The sequence below is a fragment of the Nicotiana tabacum genome, chromosome 17 (genome assembly GCF_000715075.1).
Source record: "Nicotiana tabacum cultivar K326 chromosome 17, ASM71507v2, whole genome shotgun sequence".
NCBI classification, from domain to species: Eukaryota; Viridiplantae; Streptophyta; class Magnoliopsida; order Solanales; family Solanaceae; genus Nicotiana; species Nicotiana tabacum.
The window spans coordinates 98793218-98813705 of NC_134096.1; the positions used below are offsets into that span (position 1 = coordinate 98793218).

The following is a 20488-nucleotide window of genomic DNA, read 5'->3' on the forward strand; positions in this document are numbered from 1 at the left end:
TACTTATTGAGTTGGCGTACTCACGTTACTCCCTGCACCTTGTGTGCAGATTCAGGTGTAGCTGGACACGGTAGCGGTTATTGATTGTTCTGGTTGTAGATTTTTTTGGAGATAGCAAGGTAGCTGTTTGGCGATCGTATCCCATGCTCTTCTCCCTCTTATCTTCTTCTAGTTGTATTTAGTCATTTTTCAGGCTGAGTTAGCCTTGATATTGTTAGACAGTTTGTAGTAGATGCTCATGACTAGTGACACCCCGATGTCGGGCTTTTCCTTCTGCACTTTTATTTTAATTTGAACTCCTTTACGAAGGTTTTTATGTTAAATAGCACTGAAATTATCTTTGAAATGAAAATATCAGTTTGTTTTGGAAATGAGTCGGCTTGCCTAGTTCCACGATATGTGCCATCACGACAGGGGTTTGTTTGGGTCATGACACTTCCTCATCTGATAATTACCCTTCTATATGTTCAATGTTGGTGTCCTCACCTGATTCATAGACTGACATATTATCAATATCGGGTCCATGTCTATTGTTTGCTTCAGCAGGAACCATCTTTAATGGACCCAAGTCCACCGTGATTTGAATTCCCTTGCCTTGAATACATTATGTGTCTGCGGTGTATGGATAGATCATGTTCGTAGTAGAGCTGCTTCCACTGTTGTATTCAGGCTTGTTGGTAGCTCCTTCGAATGGTAAATTGACTTGCTTTCCCTTATCTCTCTTATTTTGATTCACTTCTTCAACAATTTTGGGTTGCGAGTTATTGTTTATATTCCCATCTTTTTGAACTGCTTCAATAATTTTCTCATCTATCTGTCGTGGCTTTTGTTTGATCCATAGCATATTCTTAACCTTAAAAAACTTCCCAGTGGACTTTTTTGTGCGCTTGTTGTTGTTTCTCTTGTTCCATTTGGTTGGAACCTTTATTTGTTCTTTGTGAGGTGTATTTCCCGTAGTATTTTGGTCTTGGACCAATTCTTTTCCCATTTGTTGTTGTTGCTAGGGTTTATTAAATCCAATGAGCCTTTTATCCGAAAAGGAATGGGCACTGCTACAAATCCGAAAACATTCGACCGAGCAATACCGACCAACGTTGGTCGGTCAACAAAAGCGACCAAAAAACCATCCAAAGCAGATGAAAACTACCAAAATAATATTTTACATTATTTTAAATTATATACCGACCGAAATTGGTCGGTATATTGGTCAAACATTTGACCGTAATGGTCATACTTGCTTAGTCAAAGCACCTTTTTGATTACCGACCATCGGTCGGTAATGTGGACTCACATTTTTAAATTTTAATAATTATATTATTATTTAAAATATTCTATAAAATTTATAGTTGAATTTACCGACCAAAGTCGGTCGGTTATTACAGGAGAAGATTTTACCGACCAACTTTGATCGGTAGATGTAATTTCTGGAAAATAAACGACCAACTTCGGTCGGTTCATAGGTCAAATATGGTCAAACTTTTGAATCACATTAATATTTACTATCTAAATAATATAAATATAATCCGTTAACACTTTATTTTGTAATACAAATAATGAATACACTAACATATACTATAACAAGCTATATATAGTTAAAATGCATTCCTCTCGTCCTCCCCGTGATCGTTCCTCTAGTCCGACCCGTGATCGTTCTTCACGTCCTCCACAAGGCCGTTCTATATGGCTAAAACTTCAGTAAAGTTAATGAGGCTCCACCTTCTAGATTCTGCGGATATGGTGTTACTCATAATTGGACAAAACAAAGTATATTTTGGGAGTTTCCTTATTGGAAGGATAATCTTCTCCGACACAACCTTGATATCATGCATATTGAGAAGAATTATTTTAATAATTTATTCAACACAGTGATGGAGTGATTTATGATGGCCCTTATGCGACTTGGAGTGATTTTCCATACTCGCTGAAGGAGCAAATTTTCAATCAGTTTAAGGTAAAAATATTCTTTTAAGCAGTTTAATAATTTATATTTATGATGTTTCCATTTAATATTTAACTTTTGAAATGCATATCAAGTGTGTATGGGAAGACCGCTATAGCGAGGAAGTGACTGCGAATTTTCATCATAAAACCCGCAAGAGATTGACGGATCATTTCTCGGATGGTAGAAAGAAGAACAAGAGCCCTGATTGGTGTTTGTAGCATTTATGTGATGATTTGTTAAGGAAATGACAAACCGAGGAGTTCTTAAAGAGGAGCGAACAAGGAAAGAAAGCTCGCTCATCCAAAAAGGAAGGCTCCTTGTACACTGGGGGTGCTATCAGCATCGGGACAATAAGAAGAAGATTGGTAATTGCTTAAATTACTTTACTTTTCTAAGTATATCAATTCTATTTATTAACTAAATTAATTTATTTTCAGGAAAAGAAGTATGGGCGCCCAATGAGCCATGATAAACTATTCAAGGAGACGCATATTTTAAAGAAGAAGAAAGAGGGGTTGTAGATAGGTGGGTTGAGGACCGGGCAGAGACTGTATATGTATGCTTTCAATCTTCTTTAAGTGTTATAATTTACTTTTATAATAATTTTTAAATACTAATTTAATTTAAAATAACGTAAGGTCGCTACCAAAGTAACGTGGAGGAATTCATTCGTAGTCAGCCAGCTGGTGAATCAGGCGAGCCAACCCAACCTTCGGATGAGGATGCTGAAAGAATATGGTTGGAGGCTGTAGGCGGTCCAAAAAGGGGGAAGGTATACGGGCTTCCTGAGAAAAAATTCCATCGCCATAGGTGTGGAATGCAAAGAATGAGGACTTTCTCACAGGGCGAGGTACTTAATAGGGAGAGCCTCTCGGCTATGAAGGAGACAGTGACAAGGCTTACATTCGAGCTAGAGGCGGCCAAGGAAAGAGAAAGGCTTAGAGATGCTCAATTCCTTGGTATGCAAGCTCAAATCAAAACTCTCCTTTCTACTGGAGCTTTTCCGTTGCTCCAGTCTCGTGAGTCATCGCTAGAGACTCGACCTCCACGTGATCATTCCTCCCGTCCTCCCCGTGATCGTTCTTCTCGTCCTCCACAAGACAGTTCTCTATACCGTCTTGTAGATGAAAGTTTATCAGATGGTGATGTTATTGTAGAAAACACCTTTTGACCAATACTTTGATATACATTGAACTAGACTTGAATTAGATCGAATGATTTTGAACTAGTTATAATTACTTAGTTTTTGCTTGGTTTTGAATTGTGATGTTTAATTCAACTTTGTTAGTTTTAAAGTATTAATTGGATTTTGGTTGGATTTGTGGTGAATTAGAAGTTGTATGGGTGAATTGGTGGTTATTTGATGTGAATTGGGGGTATTGGTATGCTGTTTTTATTTGGCATGTGGTGCAGCTACCAAAATAGGCATTTTCTGCCAAAATTAATCCTAGAAAACTGACCAACCTTGGTCGGTAACTAATAAATAAAAAAACTAATATTGCAAAATACCGACCAATGTTGGCGGTTAATGCACATTGAATTCTCAGAAATTCAACATTACCGACCAACTCTGGTCGGTAAGTTGGCTGCCCTGTCCAGTTTACCGACCAACGTTGGTCGGTATTTATAAATTTTAATTATTTATAAAAAATCTAAATTTTTCAATACCGACCAACGTTGGTCGGTAAGCAAAACTAATAAATTTAAATCACCGACCGACGTTGGTCGGTAAAATTAAATTATTAAATAACATTCCGACCATTATTGGTAAGTAAGTCAATTAAATTGTCAGATGGTCGTGTAGAGCATACCGACCGATGGTGGTCGATAATTTCCGACCGACTTTGGTCGGTATACTCTTCCGACCTTCAAAATACTGACCACACGCAAATGGTCGCGTTTTGGACAGCTACTGGCCATTACCGACCGATTTTGGTCGATTTTTTTGGACAATTTTTCCCGGATTTTTATTAGTGGGGAAAGATCAAATTATATAATTAGAGCTGGGAAGAAAATTTGACTACTTATTTGCAAATGTCCAAGTCTCTTGCAAGTAAATACAAGAGGATTTAACGGAAGTACTTCAGCACTATCTGGCCTCCAAATTCTTCATCTCATTGAAAAATAAAATATAAAACCACATTATAAGCATCCGTGCAAAAATCTACTCCTTATCATGTTTTTTTCCTCACTTGTTAACTTTTGACCCAACTTATAATCAGATTCGCACCCAAAAAATATAATTTAGAAGTAAAATACCTCCAACCTAGTGTGACTTTATATTCAGAGCTCAAACCCAATACTACTCTTTATCATTGTTATTGCCTTATGGGTTAAAGTTTCAATTTAACTAAAATATCTCAATTACTTCTATAGTTCGGACCTACTATGTAGTGTTTCATTATTTCTATAATTAGAGGAGGGGGTGGGTTGCTGCCCTTCATAAACAGATGATGAACTTTGTGGACAAGAGGCGTGTCCACATTCAAACAAGGAATACTAATTTGGTTTATTCAAAATTTCAGAATTATACTATCATAACCTACTAAAACCAAAGTCAAGCGGCTTGTTATTGGAAATTACCTAACAACAAAATAATTGTTATTATTACTATCCGCAATAATTGTTCAGTCATCATATAATCGGTGCTTGGACTTGACTCTGATCTGCCCTCTGGTCCTCAAACGAAAAAACAGCGACATTGAATTAGGGGCAGAAGAGTCATTGGGAAAGAACTGCACCCCACATGAGCAAGCATTTAACTTTTCTTTTTTCAAGTTATTGAGTTTCTTTATTTGGACAATTAATATCTTTATGTGATTTGATAATCAAAATAATTTTTATAATGTCAAAGTATTATAAAAATTATATCCGTATGAGTGTTATTATGCTCATCTTGTCGGTTTAAATCTAGATAAAGGAAGAAAATTACAGTAAATTGACAATCAATATAAAATTAATCAATTTATAATGAATTCTTACAAAATATTTGCAATGAAAACATAGTGAAATTAAACTCGAATGAGCAAATGACGTGGGCGTGTATATCATCAAGTCATGCACAGTTGCTGTAGTAATAGCACTGGACTTTCCATTATCTCACTGCCTAAATCTCTCTCTCCTATTTATTCCAAGTAGCTGACTATTAACACCACACCCCGCCTTTGATGACTTATATTATCCCATCACTATTCACACACAACTAGGAACACCATCCATTTTAATTTTACCAACAGCTGTTGCTTCTTCTTTTTCTTCTTCTTTCAGTGTGTTTTCCTAATTAAGGGCCAAGCACTACAATATGGCCAAAGGAAAATTAGCTTTGGCTGAAATGGTGGGGGTCTTTTTGATTTTGGTAGCAGCAGTATGTACTGTGAACGCTACCAATTACAAGGAAGAAGAAGAAGCTGACAGAATAATATCTTTGCCAGGTCAACCTAAGGTGTCGTTTCAGCAGTATTCGGGCTATGTCACTGTCAATCAAATTGTTGGTAGAGCTCTCTTTTACTGGCTTACTGAAGCTGAAAATGAACCTTTGTCTAAGCCTTTGGTTCTTTGGCTTAATGGAGGTCAGATCTCCCTCTCCCTATATCTTAACTTCTACGCACCGACAATATAATTTTTTTTAAGATAATCGATTGATAACAAACATTCTATAATGTTAATGTATATAAGCACTTGTCTCTGCATGTTTGAGTTGCACTGGAGTTTGTTTTTCCGCTAGTGTACAAGAACAGTTTGGGTGAAGGAGGTATGGTTTAATTTGTTCTTTTTCTGATGTGGGGTCTCATTTCTGAAAACAATGAGCTCAAATTTTATCTTTGTGTAAGTTCTTTCTACTATTTCGCACGTACGCACCCTCGGGGGGGGGGGGGGGGGGGCTAATGTCTGACAGATATAGGTTAATTTCCTTCGGGAAATGGTCTACTAATTATGATTAGTTGAATTTATGCATGGTTACTGTTCTATTCATCTTTTCTTTATTATAGTACCTCTCTTCTTTTGTTGTAACTAAAAGGAAATCTTCAGAAAAGGTGTTTAACTTTAAACAGAACTTTATGTGCGAACTGCAAAGAAAGAGTATAGAAAAGTACACAGGTAAAACGTCTAAAAAATCCACATATATACCTCTATACTTCTTTCAACGAAAAAATTCTCCTAATTTTTCTTTTACCGCGAGTTTAACGTTTTCTTCTGTTGTAATTTCGAAATAATCCTTCTTCCTCCTCTTCTATATTATCTTTTGGTTATTGTTATCGTCAATTTTTTATTTATTTCTGTTATTATTTTAAAATTAATCATACACTGCGCGTTGCTATTTTTTGACTTGGTGATATATATTTTGTGTGTTTATAAAAAATGTTTAGTTGAGGAATTTAGCTAGCAAGGATAATGGAGAAGGAGGGGCCCTTTAGTTTAGTCATCAATAGTCATGACTAAAGTGTCGACTGGTAATATGGTCCAAAAATCCATTATCCATTTGAATGATACAGATGAGACACTACCTTTGCCAGTTGCTCTTAATTTCTCTGTCTCTCTCTCTCCACATTAATATTTGCACGCAGGAAGAAGTAGGAACCAGTGAAAATCAATGCTTACAACCACCCACTCTTTTAATTTAAATACAACACTCGTTTAATTTTCAACTTCATTGGGTGCACACAGTCTTGATAGATGCCCATACCAATTACGTTTGTGCAATTATTGAATTCTTGAATTGTGTGACCATCTCTTATAAAAGGTTGTTTGGCACGCGGACTAAATTATCGTGAGGGATTATAATCCCTGGATTGGGAGCCCAAGTTTGATGGGATATATAAGGTGGGGTATCCTGTATTAAGACTGAGATTAAATTTTACCATATTTAATTGAAGGTATAAATTTATCCTGGGATGTTCATACCTAGTAATCCTTTATAATACTGAGTGGTGGTGAGACGTGAACCCATGAGTTTTGCATGCCCTAATATAATATTGAACTCTGTAAACATTTCTCTAAGAGAAAACACATGTAAGGGCAGACATGAATCTTGCACGCTTAAATTACTTTTGATATTGGGTAACGGTAAGACTTGAATTCATGACTTTGCTCTAATATCATGTTGAATTGCATGCATGTATCTGTTATAGAACACACTTTTAATGAATTAATTATGTCTTCAACAGTAACTACCTTAATTATGTCAGCTCAAACCGTGTGGTCATTCTCTTCGCACAATCGCACAAGACATATCTGCAATCTCATGAACATTGCGTAGTTTTTAAGGATCGTAATGGTATCAACCAATATGCACCGTGGCTTTACGGTGACCTCAGGAATATGGTGTCTTCATATGAGAATAGGAAAGAATCTTTACCGTAAATTCTGTTCAAAATATTAAAGTCTAGCCAACTAAGTGTAGTATTGTTTGATATCTGTCGTCATTTTCTTATAAATGGGGTTTCAATTTCTTGACCATATGGTTCATAATTGGATACATGTGCTGATCTCTACCGTGTGTGATAAATGGACAGACTCTTCTGTGTGGACCCCCTTTTACTTGCAGTAGTATACCGTACTAATTTAATTTTGTTTTTGCATTAATGGTAGTGTATAAACTCTCACCATATAAGTAACTCTCTATATTAAGCCTGATATGATTATCTAGAAAATAAGATAATAACATGTTATTAAATTGCATTGATAGAGTACAAATTATTTACTGATGTCGATTGGAAAAACCAGGTCCAGGATGTTCGTCAGTGGCTTATGGTGCATCGGAAGAAATAGGGCCATTTAGGATAAACAAGACGTCTTCAGGGCTGTATGTGAACAAATTTTCATGGAACAAATTGGCCAATTTACTATTCCTTGAAACTCCAGCAGGAGTTGGCTTTTCCTACAGCAACAGGTCCTCTGATCTCCTTGACACCGGGGATTATCGCACTGGTACATAGTATTTATTTAGGCCCTCTCCTTTTGTCCTATTGCTCTTCAATCATTTTTCTTTCCTTGGTTTTTCCTATCCATTCGCAGTGTTGGTGAATTGTCTCATTCTGTAGACTAAAAAGGACAGTCCGCTATGCGCGGGGTCCGGGGAAGGGCCGGACCATAAGGGTCTGTTGTACACAGTCTTTTCCTGCATTTCTGTAGACTGATTCAGCATAAATTTGTGATCATGTATGTTTTGCTTTCTAAGTCCTCATCATCTAGTAAAAAAACATAAAGTGATGGTCGCGTGATTGCTGTTGATGACTTCTTCAATGCAGAAACACATGGTAGCAAACAGTGCCCATTTAGGAGCACAGAATTGACGTGCATATATATAGTAGCACTCATTAGCAATGTGGCCTACCTTTAATATTTTTGGATCTAATACTGCTACAGCTTAGCTACCTTACATGTTGCTGTATGGAGTCATCTTACTTTCACTACTATTCAATCAATAAAACAGCTAAATCTTCGCGCAGATTACAAAATCTTTCATGGAAATTAATAAGATTAAATTCCTTAACAAATTGATACAACCTTGTAGTACTCAGTTCTGACTAGTTCCTCGCGATTTGGAAAAAATTTATCCATATATAGTAGGATTTCACTGGGTTTGTTGTTGTTGTTATGTTAATATATCGTGTTTAGATGATAAATTCAAGTGAGAGTACACATGTCTGTATATATTGGTTTGTTACAAAATTGATTGTGGCTAAGCTTTTGTTTTGGAATATGCAGTCTTTCCAAATAATGTAGTCATTAAAGAAAGATGCTAACTCTTTTGTAACTTTTATCAGCTAAGGATTCTCTGCAATTCCTTATCCACTGGATGAATCGCTTCCCACGCTACAGACATCGCGAAGTCTACATAACTGGAGAGAGCTATGCTGGTCATTACGTCCCTCAGCTAGCCAGAGAAATAGTCCATTACAATGCCAATTCTAAGAATCCAATCAACCTCAAGGGATTCTTGGTAATCTGTCAATGTCTATATATAATTGGAGTATTGATTGCAATACCATTTTCAAACTTGTTAGAGCTAATTTATGATGTTGCATTTAGGTGGGAAATGCAGTGACAGATAATTACTATGACAACCTGGGAACAGTGACATATTGGTGGAGCCATGCTATGATCTCTGACAAAACATATAAGCAACTGGTAAACACTTGTGATTTTCGGCGGCATAAAGAATCAAACGAGTGTGAATCTTTGTACTATTATGCTATGGATCAAGAATTTGGTAACATTGACCAATACAACATTTATGCTCCTCCTTGTAACAATTCTGATGGTAGCACCTCAACTAGGCAAACCATGAATTTACCCCATCAACCTTACAAGGTACGTTTATGCAACACAATAACCTCAATAATGCAACAATTTATAGATTGCTGCTTGATTTATTTGGATTTGTGTCCATATTAGATGTTCAAGCAGCTATCAGGGTATGATCCTTGCACGGAGAAGTATGCAGAAATTTACTATAACAGGCCTGATGTGCAGAAGGCTATGCACGCGAACACAACTGGAATTCCTTATAAATGGACAGCCTGCAGGTAAATAAATCTACTAGTGACTAACAAAACAGAACTTAGTTTGAAAAGAATTTGCACTAGTAGCTGTTTTATGTTGTAACTGATTGATCTTGCACCTATGTTACAGTGAGACTCTGAATCGAAACTGGAACGATACAGATGACTCAATTCTTCCAATCTACCGGGAACTAATTGCTGCTGGTTTGAGAATTTGGGTTTTCAGGTATGTGAAATTAACTTGAGAGCTTATTCTCAAAATTTTCAGGCAACTCAATTTGATCATATCTTTCTTTGTTTTTTATTTTTCCTTTTGAATTGTCATATTACAGTGGTGATGTAGATTCAGTGGTTCCTGTCACGGCTACAAGGTATTCACTAGCACAGCTCAAGTTATCCACCACAATTCCATGGTACCCTTGGTATGTCAAGAAACAGGTGGGTAATATATAAAACCCAATTTCCAATTTGCCACATCTCAGTTGAATTTTACTGTTAACTATGCAAAAGAAAAGTTTAACAAATTAAAAAAAAAAAAACTGAAAATAGGATTTAACTTATATACGTGTAAAGAACTTTTAAACTATCAGTAAATTTCAAGTTTCAACATCCGTTACAAACCTGTAACACAATCTTTTAGATGATCTGATATAGTAAATTTTTTTTTAATAGTCAAATTATTAAGTTAAATATATGTTGATCATTAATTTGTTATTATGTTATGGTTAATGTAAGGTGGGAGGCTGGACGGAGATATACAAAGGGCTAACATTTGCAACAGTGAGAGGGGCAGGACATGAAGTGCCATTATTCAAGCCTAGGGCTGCCTATCAACTCTTCAGATCATTTTTAAGAGGAGAACCACTTCCCAAGTCATGATAGTGGCGAGACTAAATTCTTGTCTATTTGTCAACAATTTCATTTGCAAATCTTGGTTAAGAAAGAAAAAGAATTGTCAAGTCGAACAAGAATTGTTTCAACTTTAAAAAGAAAGTTGATGGGAAAGAGGGGGGGTGTTACAATTATGAAGAAAAAAAAAGATATCAGTTTGTTGTACGTTTGTAACAATATTAGGTAGATGGGGTCTGAATTCTACTCCACGTGTTTTAGGAAAAAATGAATTTTCTTAATTTTCAGATTTCAAGTATTTCAATAAAGGGTTGAATTATTAATTAGCAATAAAACTTGACTAGCTTCTCTTCTTAGGAAGTTGAGTGTGAAAGGTCCAGAAATTTAAAAGTCAAAGCACATGACCATTTTTTGTGTTTTGACATATATTTGGTTGGAACTTTAAAAAAATGAATTTTTAAAGATGATATAAAAAATAGTTTTTAAAAGTTAAAATTGTATTTGGATATGCATTTTTCTTGAAAACAAATAAAAGTTTTATGAGTAGAAAACTTCAAAAACTACTCAGAGCTATTTTTGGAATTTGAAAATTTTGTAAAATCTGCCAAAAACTGATTAAAATCTATAAACAAATAAATATTTGAAAAAAAACTCCAAATATATGACGGGAGCTTAGTTTCTATATTTTGACGAGGAACTTGGTGTGTATCTTACGTCAAGAACTGCACCTGCTGCCTTATTTTCGGGTAATGGAATTTTTAGCAAAATTGTTTCTGTTTCATGCAACTTAATAATTGTTATTGTCCTAAATTATGTCTAGTTTAACAGAATGAACTTTGTCTTAAACATTTTTATGCTAATTCATTATTATGATATCAAGAAGGTATTTAGCAATTTTAAATTCAAGCTATGGTAAACATTTTTAAAAAGAAAAAAAATTGGATCGGCATGCTTGAGAAAAAATAAAGAAATAAATTTTGGCTTTATTGGTCAAAGTGGATCGTGGCAACGTGCAACACAGACGAAAGAGACATTTTAACAAATTAGGAAGAGGACAGAACCGATCAAAATTCAAAACAATGTGGTCTTCCTTCATATTCTATTTGGACCAAAACCGTGGGGTCATTGCTTTCTTTGTATTAGTATATAATATAGTTTATACCAAGATGGAATTACATATTCTAAAATTAGTATAAAATTAATTAAAGTAATGCAAAATTCAAGCTGGAGTTAGTTCAAAATAGATTAATTAAATTCGGGCTGGATATTACAGATGCAAGTTGATATTAAAAAACGGTATTTCTAGCTTTAAATTCATTTAGAAACAGCATTGTAGTTGTTGAATTAGATTCATTTGTTTCTTTACTTCTTAGTTCTTTCTCTGCATTTCGTCGTCTTCTTCTTCTTCTGCGGCTTTGAGCATTGCTCTATCTTTCTTGTTTTCTTGATGAGTTAAAGCGTGACAATGAAAGATAAAAATTGAAATGGATAAGCAAGTACTACTTCCTTCGATTTATATTATTTGTCTTTTAAAGTTTTTGTGTACTCTTTAAGAAAAAAAGAAAAGCAATAGTCATAACTAAATTTGTCTGAGTTATATTTCTTTACGCGTATGACTTATAATCTGTTTGGCCAAGTTAGGATAAAGTCACTAGGAAGAAGTCTCATGATGGGCTTGGTTTGCAGAAAGTTGAGTATAAGAATAAAGCCTCTCATGCTGGGCTGGCCTTGAGGATTTAACATAACACCTCTAGTTTATGGGCTAGAGTCCTAATCTCTAGCACTGTAACTGGAACCATACCCCCAAGAAGCCCAAATCTCTAACCTGACAATGTATTCTCAAAGGCTAGGATACATGCAACAACGCCAGTAGATGGGTTGTCCACAAGGGAAATAGGGCGAGCTTCATCAATAATGCCTGGATCCCAAACCAATGAGTAATTAGGGACATGATTGAGGGTCCATTACCCCCAAATGACATGGCTACTAAAGTGGACACTATCTACAATTTTTGGAACTGGGATACCTCATCCATTTCCATAGATATCCCCGAGAACATTACTAACTTAATTAAATCAACCTTCATCCCTACTAACTCTACCAAGGAAGACAGGCTAATATGGGGTTTGACTCTAAATGGGTGTGATAGTTTAATAATCGCGGGGCGAGAACAACATTAGCGTACCTGTCAATGCAACAGAAGAATTATTGAACTCACCACCGAAAGAATTCCCCCAAATCAACCTTTGAATCACTAGAAAATAAAGTGTGTTCCCACAAACTAAATGTCTCTTTATTTGTGTGTGTATTTTTATTTGGAGAAGAAAGAAGAAGAGAAGTTCCTTCAAGAAAGAGAGTACGTTACTTCTTGGGCAGATTGAGAAAACTGGGTTTTCTCAGATATTTTCTTTACTCCTCTGTACGTTAATTATCCCACTACTAATAGTGGTTGTATTGGTTTAAACTGCCAGGGTAACTTCCCTGTAACCTTCCAATCGTATCCTCTTTCTAAACAGATCGGGATCCGTCCACATGGGCGACCCGTAACTTAAAACTCAATATCCTACATCTCTCACTTCACACATGGTGGACTAGATCCAAGCTAGTACCATGGCAATAACATACGTAATTCATACTAGCAAATAGTTCGTGCGACCTGCGAGCATTAAGAGCTATAATATTCTTAAACCCTTTAAGGTTTCTTAACAGCTCAATGTAATAAACCAATCTCATGCGGAAAGGATTTACTACTAACATGAGGATCTTATTACTCGCTATATCCCAGACATTACCCGCTACTCCAGTAGCTAGTTATCCGATCCCTCATCCACGAAAGAGATGAACTCGAGTTCATATTTAACTTTGTATTCATAATTATATTTGATACCCGCATGATAAGTGCAATAGCCGACTTATGAATACAAGTTAAAATTACTAAATTTTTAGTTGTCTTCCCTTTCTATTTGAATCTTTCCATTCCAAATCAATTGCTTTCCTAGACATGCATTGCATTGCCGAATCACTTATGACTATTAGTGGCATGCTAAAGTAGCAACATTGATTTGCACTTCAAGAGACAGTAAAAGGTCAAAGGGTATTTCAATAAAAGTTACTCTAACTTCTTTGGGATCTCACACAATGAAGAAGCAGGGATTCATTCTTCCATTATCCCATGGTCGATAGCACACGTGGTATGAAACACATGTTACGGTGTTCTCACCTTATATTGGCGCGTGTGTCTTAGTCTTTTAATCAATCAACACCGTACAGATCTTGGTCTAGACACCTCCAAATATCTAACCCGAGTTTCTCACGTTAATAATCCTCAAACCATCTTCTTAGAGAAACTTCCACCTGGCTTACAAAACAAGTCATAATCGAATAGTGAAATTCGTAAGTCTGATTAGTTGTCAAGACCGACCTCTACAAGTAAATATAACCTCACATTATCCAAGGTTTTATAAGGTCTCATCTCTTCACGATTCTTAACGTAAGAGGCGATTGCTCATGTGTGAGAGCCAATCTCGCGACTTGTTCGACACACTTTATCAACAAAACACTCATCACATGCATATGAGATATAAGCATAAATTCAAGAGTCAAATATTGATGAGCATATTAAAATAATCAAGTCATTTTATAATACATAAATATATATTCATATCCTTCGCAAACCTAGAGCCATTACATATTTCTCAAATAGGTCTCTAGATATCGCCTTTGTAAAATGATCAGCTATCATGCTTCGCGTAGGAATGTACTGTAAATTTATCTCTCCACTTGTTACCATGTCTCTCACAAAGTTATACTTGATGTCAATGTGTTTGGTCTTGTTGTGATACTTAGGATCTTTTGTATATGCAATAGTCGCTTGACTATCATAATATAGAGTCATGGGATCCTGAGAGTTCTTTATAATATCCAAATGCTCAAAGAATCTCTTCAACCAAACAGCTTCTTGTATCGCAGACACACAAGCCACGAACTCAGCTTCCATCGTTGAAAGGGTTGTACATGTTTGTTTCTTACTTTTCCTTGATATAGCACCACCATTAAGTAAGAAGGCATAACCGTATGTTGATTTTCTATCATTCCGGTCACCAGCCCAATCAACATTTATATATCCTCTTAAGTATAAATCATTTCCAATATAACATAGTGAATAATCTCCAGTTCCCTTCAGGTATCTGAAAATTCTCTTCACCGCTTTCCAATTATCTCTTCCAGGATTGGATTGATACTTACCAACCAGACCTACGGCATAACAAATGTCTGGGCGAGTACACATCATAGAGTACATCAAGCTCCCGATAGCACTTGAATATGGAACTCGAGACATGTTTTCCTTTTCATTTTCAGTCTTGGGACACATTTCAAGTTTTAAAGTTTCACCTCTCGCTATAGGAGTATCCATGGATTTGCAACTATTCATGTGAAAACGCTCCAAAAATTTTTTTATATAAGTTTCTTGAGATAGACTCAATAACTTTTTGGAACGGTCTTTTTGGATCTTAACTCCAAGGATATAGTCTGCCTCGCCCATATCTTTCATGTCAAATAACTTTGAAAACCATGACTTGATAGTTTTCAAATACTCTAAATTATTTTCGGCTAATAAAATATCGTCCACATAAAGAGAAAGAATTATAAACATCCCATTGGACTTTTTCACATAAATGCAATGGTCTTCATTGATCATGGTGAAATCATATGAGATCACCTCCTTGTGAAATCTCAAATACTATTGCCTTGAAGATTGCTTCGGGCCATAAATAGATCTTTTCAATTTACAGACCTTCTTTTCTTGGTCTTTGACGATGAAGCCTATATGTTGTTCCATGTAGATTTCTTTATTTAGTTCTCCATTGAGAAAAGTTGTCTTCACGTCTATTTGATGTAATTCCAAATTCAAACGTGCAACAATAGCCAAAAGTAAGCGAATTGAGGTAAACTTCACAACTGGTGAAAATGTTTCCTCATAATCTATTCCGGCTTCTTGAGTAAAGCCTTTTGCCACCAATCGTGCTTTGTATCTTTCTATTGACCCATCCGCTTTGTATTTAACTTTGAGAACCCATTTGTTCCCAATGGCTCTACGCCTAGGCGGAAGGTCAACTAGATCCCAGACTTTGTTGGTTTTCATAGACTCTAATTCTTCTTTCATTGCTTTTATCCACTCATCTTTTCCAGGGCTCGATAAAGCCTCAGTCATAGACTTTGGCTCAACCATTTTTGTGGAAGATACCAAGAAAACATAATCTTCAATGTCATAAGTACGTTTGGGTATATTTTTCCTGGCACTCTTTCGTAGTTGAAATTCAGGTTCGTCGGAAGGATTTTGGGATTGAGAGTTCCCACTCCCACTCGGATCAAGAATAAAATCTTGATCAATTTGATTATTAATTGTGTCAGAAGACACTTGCTGACTATCTGAGTTCAACATTTCATAAAGAGGCTCTCCATTCTTTACCTCGCCCTTCGTTGGAAAATCATTTTCCAAAAATGTGATATCTCACGATTCAATCTCAGTAACACTTCCATCCTCTAATTCACCAATGAACACATACCCTTTGGAGTGTTCTAAATATCTTATAAAGATACATTTCTTGCCTTTTAGACCTAATTTACCAAACTTGCTAAAAGAATCTTTTACATATGCAGTACAACCCCAAGGTCGTAAATCCTTTAAGTTTGGTTTATGACCAGTCTATAGCTCATAAGGAGTGGAAGAAACTGATTTAGAAGGCACTTTGTTCAATATGTAAGTTGCAGTCAATAACGCATCTCCCCAAAAGGAGATAGGTAAATTTGCATGTGCCATCATGGACCTTATCATGTCCAATAGTGTTCTATTCCTCCTTTCTGCTACACCATTTTGTTGAGGTGTGTACGAAATAGTTAGCTGTCTGGTGATTCCCTTTTCATTGCACAATTCTTCAAATTCTTTTGAAAGATATTCATACCCTCTATCGGTTCTTAAGGTCTTAATCCTTTTGTCTAATTAATTCTCAACTTCATTCAAATATTTCTTAAAGCATTCAAGTGCTTCAGATTTATGAGAAATCAAATAGACATAACCAAAGCGTGTGAAATCATCAATGAACGTAATAAAATATAAAGCACCATACCTAGCCCTCACATTCATTGGACCACAGATATCAGAATGGATTAATTGTAATGGAAAATCAGCTCTCTTAGCCTTTCCAAATGGTTTACATGTAATCTTTCCGGCAAGACAATTTTCACAAGTTGGCATTTTAATTTTAGAGAAAGAACCTAGATGTCCTTCCTTAGCTAATCTATTCATCCGATCCTGCTCTATGTGACCTAATCTTGCATGCCATGCAATAACATCAACATCATTGTTACTAGAATAACATACCATACCATAACGGTCAACATAATAGTTATACGTAGAAGGATTACAATCTAACACAATAAAACCATCATAACGATGTCCAAAACGATAAAAAACATTGTCTTGAGTAATTCTAAGACCACTGCGACTAAAGTTCAAATTGAAATCTAAATCTAGAAGAACAGACACAGAGACTAAGTTTCATCGAATCTCTGGAACATACAGGACGTCATGCAACATCAAAGATCGTCCACCACGCATGTCTATTCTGCAAGTGCCTATCCATTTGACTTCAAGCTTTGCATTATTTCCCACATATACATGCTTTGATCCAGGTGAAACTCTATGTATGCTTCTCTATCACAGCTCACATGGTCGGTGGCCCCTGAGTCTACAATCCACATAGGATAAGATTCAGTTAGTAAAACAGTGCTAGAAACATATATAGCACTAAGAGATGCATTTTGAAATGCTACCTTTTTCGGCTCAGTGCACTCAAAGCAAAATGCCCTGGAACTTGGCAATTGTAGCACTTCATCTTACTCTTGTCTTTCTTCTTGTAGAATCGTTTTCCTTTCTTAGAATTTGATTTGTTTCTTTTCTTGGAGGATCCTTCTCCGATCTCCTTACCCTTTCCGTCATTTTTCTAGTTTCTCTTGTGCTTGAAGCTTGATTTCTTTGTACCACTTGATTCTGCCACAAAGGCATTAGGTACAGCTTTAGCAGCACCAAGCTGCTCGTCTTCAAGCTCCACATGACGGGCAACATCAGCAAAAGTTTTGATGCTATCATTGTGGGTCAAGTTAACCTTCAGATGTTCCCAATTATTGGGAAGAGACCGAATCACTGCTTGAACCTACTGCTCATCAGAGAGAACATGACCAACACTTTTGAGTTGAGCAATCATATTTGACATTACCCTTAGATGTTGTTTGACACTGTGATCATGACGCTTTTTGTACGTGTCAAACTTGATTGTCAGCTGTCGAAGGCGAGTCAAAGTTGTACCCCCATATGCCTCTCTTAAATGTGCCCACATGGCTTGAGCAGTAGGATATTGTTCATATTCGTAGATGAGATCATCAGCAACTGAACTTATAATAATTCCACGTGCAATGGAATCTTTCTTCTTCCAAATATTGTAAGTTTCCAGATCCCTCCTGTGTTGGGCAGTGTTACCCTCCTCTGGGTGACTCATAGAATGGTTAATACTTTCAAGAGCATCTTGCTCTTCGAGTACATACCACATCTTACGACTCCAGATGTCGTAATTTTCACCATTCAGTTTGTCACCCTTGTTCAAGTCAACAATGATACTTTTCGATGCAATGTCTATTATTAGAGACAATGTTACAAGTTTAACTCATCAATATATACTTCAGTCAATTTATGCATGTGATTATACACTCAAGTAAATTAATTATAAAATTAATTCTACATTTAGTATAGGATCGAATGGTCACTACGTTTCTATTCATCATCTATATCTAAATATTTTAATTAATATTAAAATCACTTTTTAGTGTGTACTTTATTTCAAGTCTCAATCCATTACAAAAAGATATGATAAACAATGTATGTCTGGTGAGACAAGTAACATAATTTAAATTCCATTATAATAAAACACATAATAACAATTTACATGTTTGCTAGGACATACATGTACCAATTGAACAATAACTCTTGCACATACACACTAAAAGGTGCACTGGGCCAAATATCATGATAAATCTCAGTTAAAATTTCATCCCAAGGCTCTCGAAGAGAGTCCTCTAAAATAGCTAATTGTCACGACCCAAACTAACCCCCTGTCATGATGGCGCCTATCGTGGAACTAGGCAAGCCGACTCATTTCCAAAACAAACCGATATTTTTATTTCAAAGATAATTTCAATGTTATTTAATATAAAAAACTTCGTAAAGGAGTTCCAATCAAAATAAAAGTGTCGAAAGAAAAGTCCGACATCGGGGTGTCACTAGTCTTGAGCATCTACTACAATCTGTCTAACAATGTCAAGGCTAACTCAGCCTGAAAAATAGCTAAATACAACTAGAGGAAGATGAGAGGGAGAAGAGCAGGGGCTGCGATCGCCAAATAACTACCTTGCTATCTCCAAGAAAAATCTGCAACCAGAACAATCAATAACTGCTATCGTGTCCAGCTACACCTTAATCTGCACACAAGGTGTAGGGAGTAATGTGAGTACGCCAACTCAGTAAGTAACAATAATAAATAAAGACTGAGCAGTAGTGACGAGCAATAAAGCATATAACTTTCATATCATGAAATCTTAGTAAAATACCTCATGCTTTTAAAATCAGGATTTGAATAAAAATATCTCGTTTAAACCCACTTCCAGTAAAAAAAAATCATTTAAGGATATTTTTCAACAGCTTTTAAACAGAGAAAAAAAGCAAAGGTGAGCAAAAATGATGAAATCATAAATAGCCCCTCTGGCAAAACATCACTCATATACAACCCCTCGGTCAAACCTCACAGTCACTCGTGCCACTCGGGCATACCTCACAATCACTCTTGCCACTCGGGCATACCTCACAATCACTTATGCCTCCCAGTCACTTAGCACTCGGCACTCGCACTCAGTAGGTACCTGCGCTCACTGGGGGTGTGTACAGACTCCGGCGGGGCTCTTTCAGCCCAAGCGCTATATCAAGCCAAATCATGGCATAATCACTCAGGCCCTCGGCCTATATCAAACATGCTGCGGAGTTCATCCCGATCCCATAAATATGCAACAAGCTGCGGCGTGCAGCCCAATCCCATAAATATCCTCACAAATCAGGCCATCGGCCTCACTCAGTCATAAACCTCTCAAGCCACTCGGGCATTTCAGTAAAACAGGGAATTCGGCCCAAAATATTTATATGCATCAAAATAGAGTCATAAAACTGAGTTATGCAGTAAACAAGTATAAACATGACTGAGTATAGATTTTCAATCAAAAACAGTGAGAGGATAGTAAGAAAAGGCCCCTAAGGATCCAAACAACACTGGCACAAGGCCCAAACATGGCATTCAACCCAATTTACAGAAACTCTTTCTAAAACATATAAGTATCATATAGTTTCAACAAAGTATGCAACTTTACAGTTGCTACGGAACGGACCAAGTCACAATCCCCAACAGTGCACGCCCACACGCCCGTCACCTAGCATGTGCGTTACTAAAAATAGTAGAATGATACAAAACTCGGGGTTTCGTACCCTTAGGACTAGATTTACAATCGTTATTTACCTCGAACCGGTCAAATCTCTACCCCGCAATGCTCTTGCCTTTGGACTCGGCCTCCAGTTGCTCCAAATCTATTCACAATCAGTACAATAACACAAATATGCGCTAATGGAATGAATTCCAAAAGAAAAGCTACAAAATTAGACTAAAACTCGAAATTGGCTCAAAACTGGCCTCCCAGGCCCACATCTCGAAATCCGACAAACTTTATAAAACTAGAAAGCCCATTCACTCACGAGTCTAACCATACCAAATTCATAAAAATCTGATATCGATTGGTCCTTCAAATCCTTAAATTACTCCTCCAAAAATCTCAAGCCCTAACCCCTCATTTTCACTAATTACATGTTTAAACAACGGAAAATCACCATATATACGAGTATTAGGGCTCAAGTAACTTACCTCACTGATAGCCCTTGAATCACCCTTCAAATATCACTCCAAAAGCTCCAAAAACCGACTTGAAAATAGTGAAAATGAACCAAATTCGCGAAGGGTTCTATTTATGGTTTATGCCCAGGTTTTTTGCACCTGCGAAAAATTTCACGCTTCTGCGCCACTGCACCTGCGGAAAAATCCAT

The 20488-nt window shown here is 36.4% G+C and overlaps 1 protein-coding gene and 1 long non-coding RNA gene across 3 annotated transcripts; both read left to right on the forward strand.

Moving 5' to 3' along the window:
- Window positions 1–1865: 1865 nt before the first annotated feature.
- LOC142171424 (uncharacterized) lies at window positions 1866–2500 on the forward strand. Its single transcript, XR_012700988.1, has 3 exons — window positions 1866–1951; window positions 2035–2307; window positions 2380–2500. It is a non-coding gene; the product is annotated as an uncharacterized LOC142171424 (long non-coding RNA).
- Window positions 2501–5017: 2517 nt separating this feature from the next.
- On the forward strand, window positions 5018–10631 carry LOC107781290 (serine carboxypeptidase-like 25). 2 transcript variants are annotated; one of them, XM_016601978.2, is made up of 8 exons: window positions 5018–5511; window positions 7667–7870; window positions 8710–8885; window positions 8975–9256; window positions 9341–9471; window positions 9578–9673; window positions 9780–9885; window positions 10183–10631. In XM_016601978.2, exons 1-8 carry the CDS (start codon window positions 5244–5246, stop codon window positions 10324–10326), a joined length of 1407 nt encoding a protein of 468 aa, XP_016457464.1. In that variant the 5' UTR covers window positions 5018–5243; the 3' UTR covers window positions 10327–10631. The 2 variants fall into 2 exon arrangements, with proteins under 2 accessions (XP_016457464.1, XP_016457465.1); XM_016601979.2 differs by having other exon boundaries at window positions 9780–9869.
- Window positions 10632–20488: the final 9857 nt, after the last annotated feature.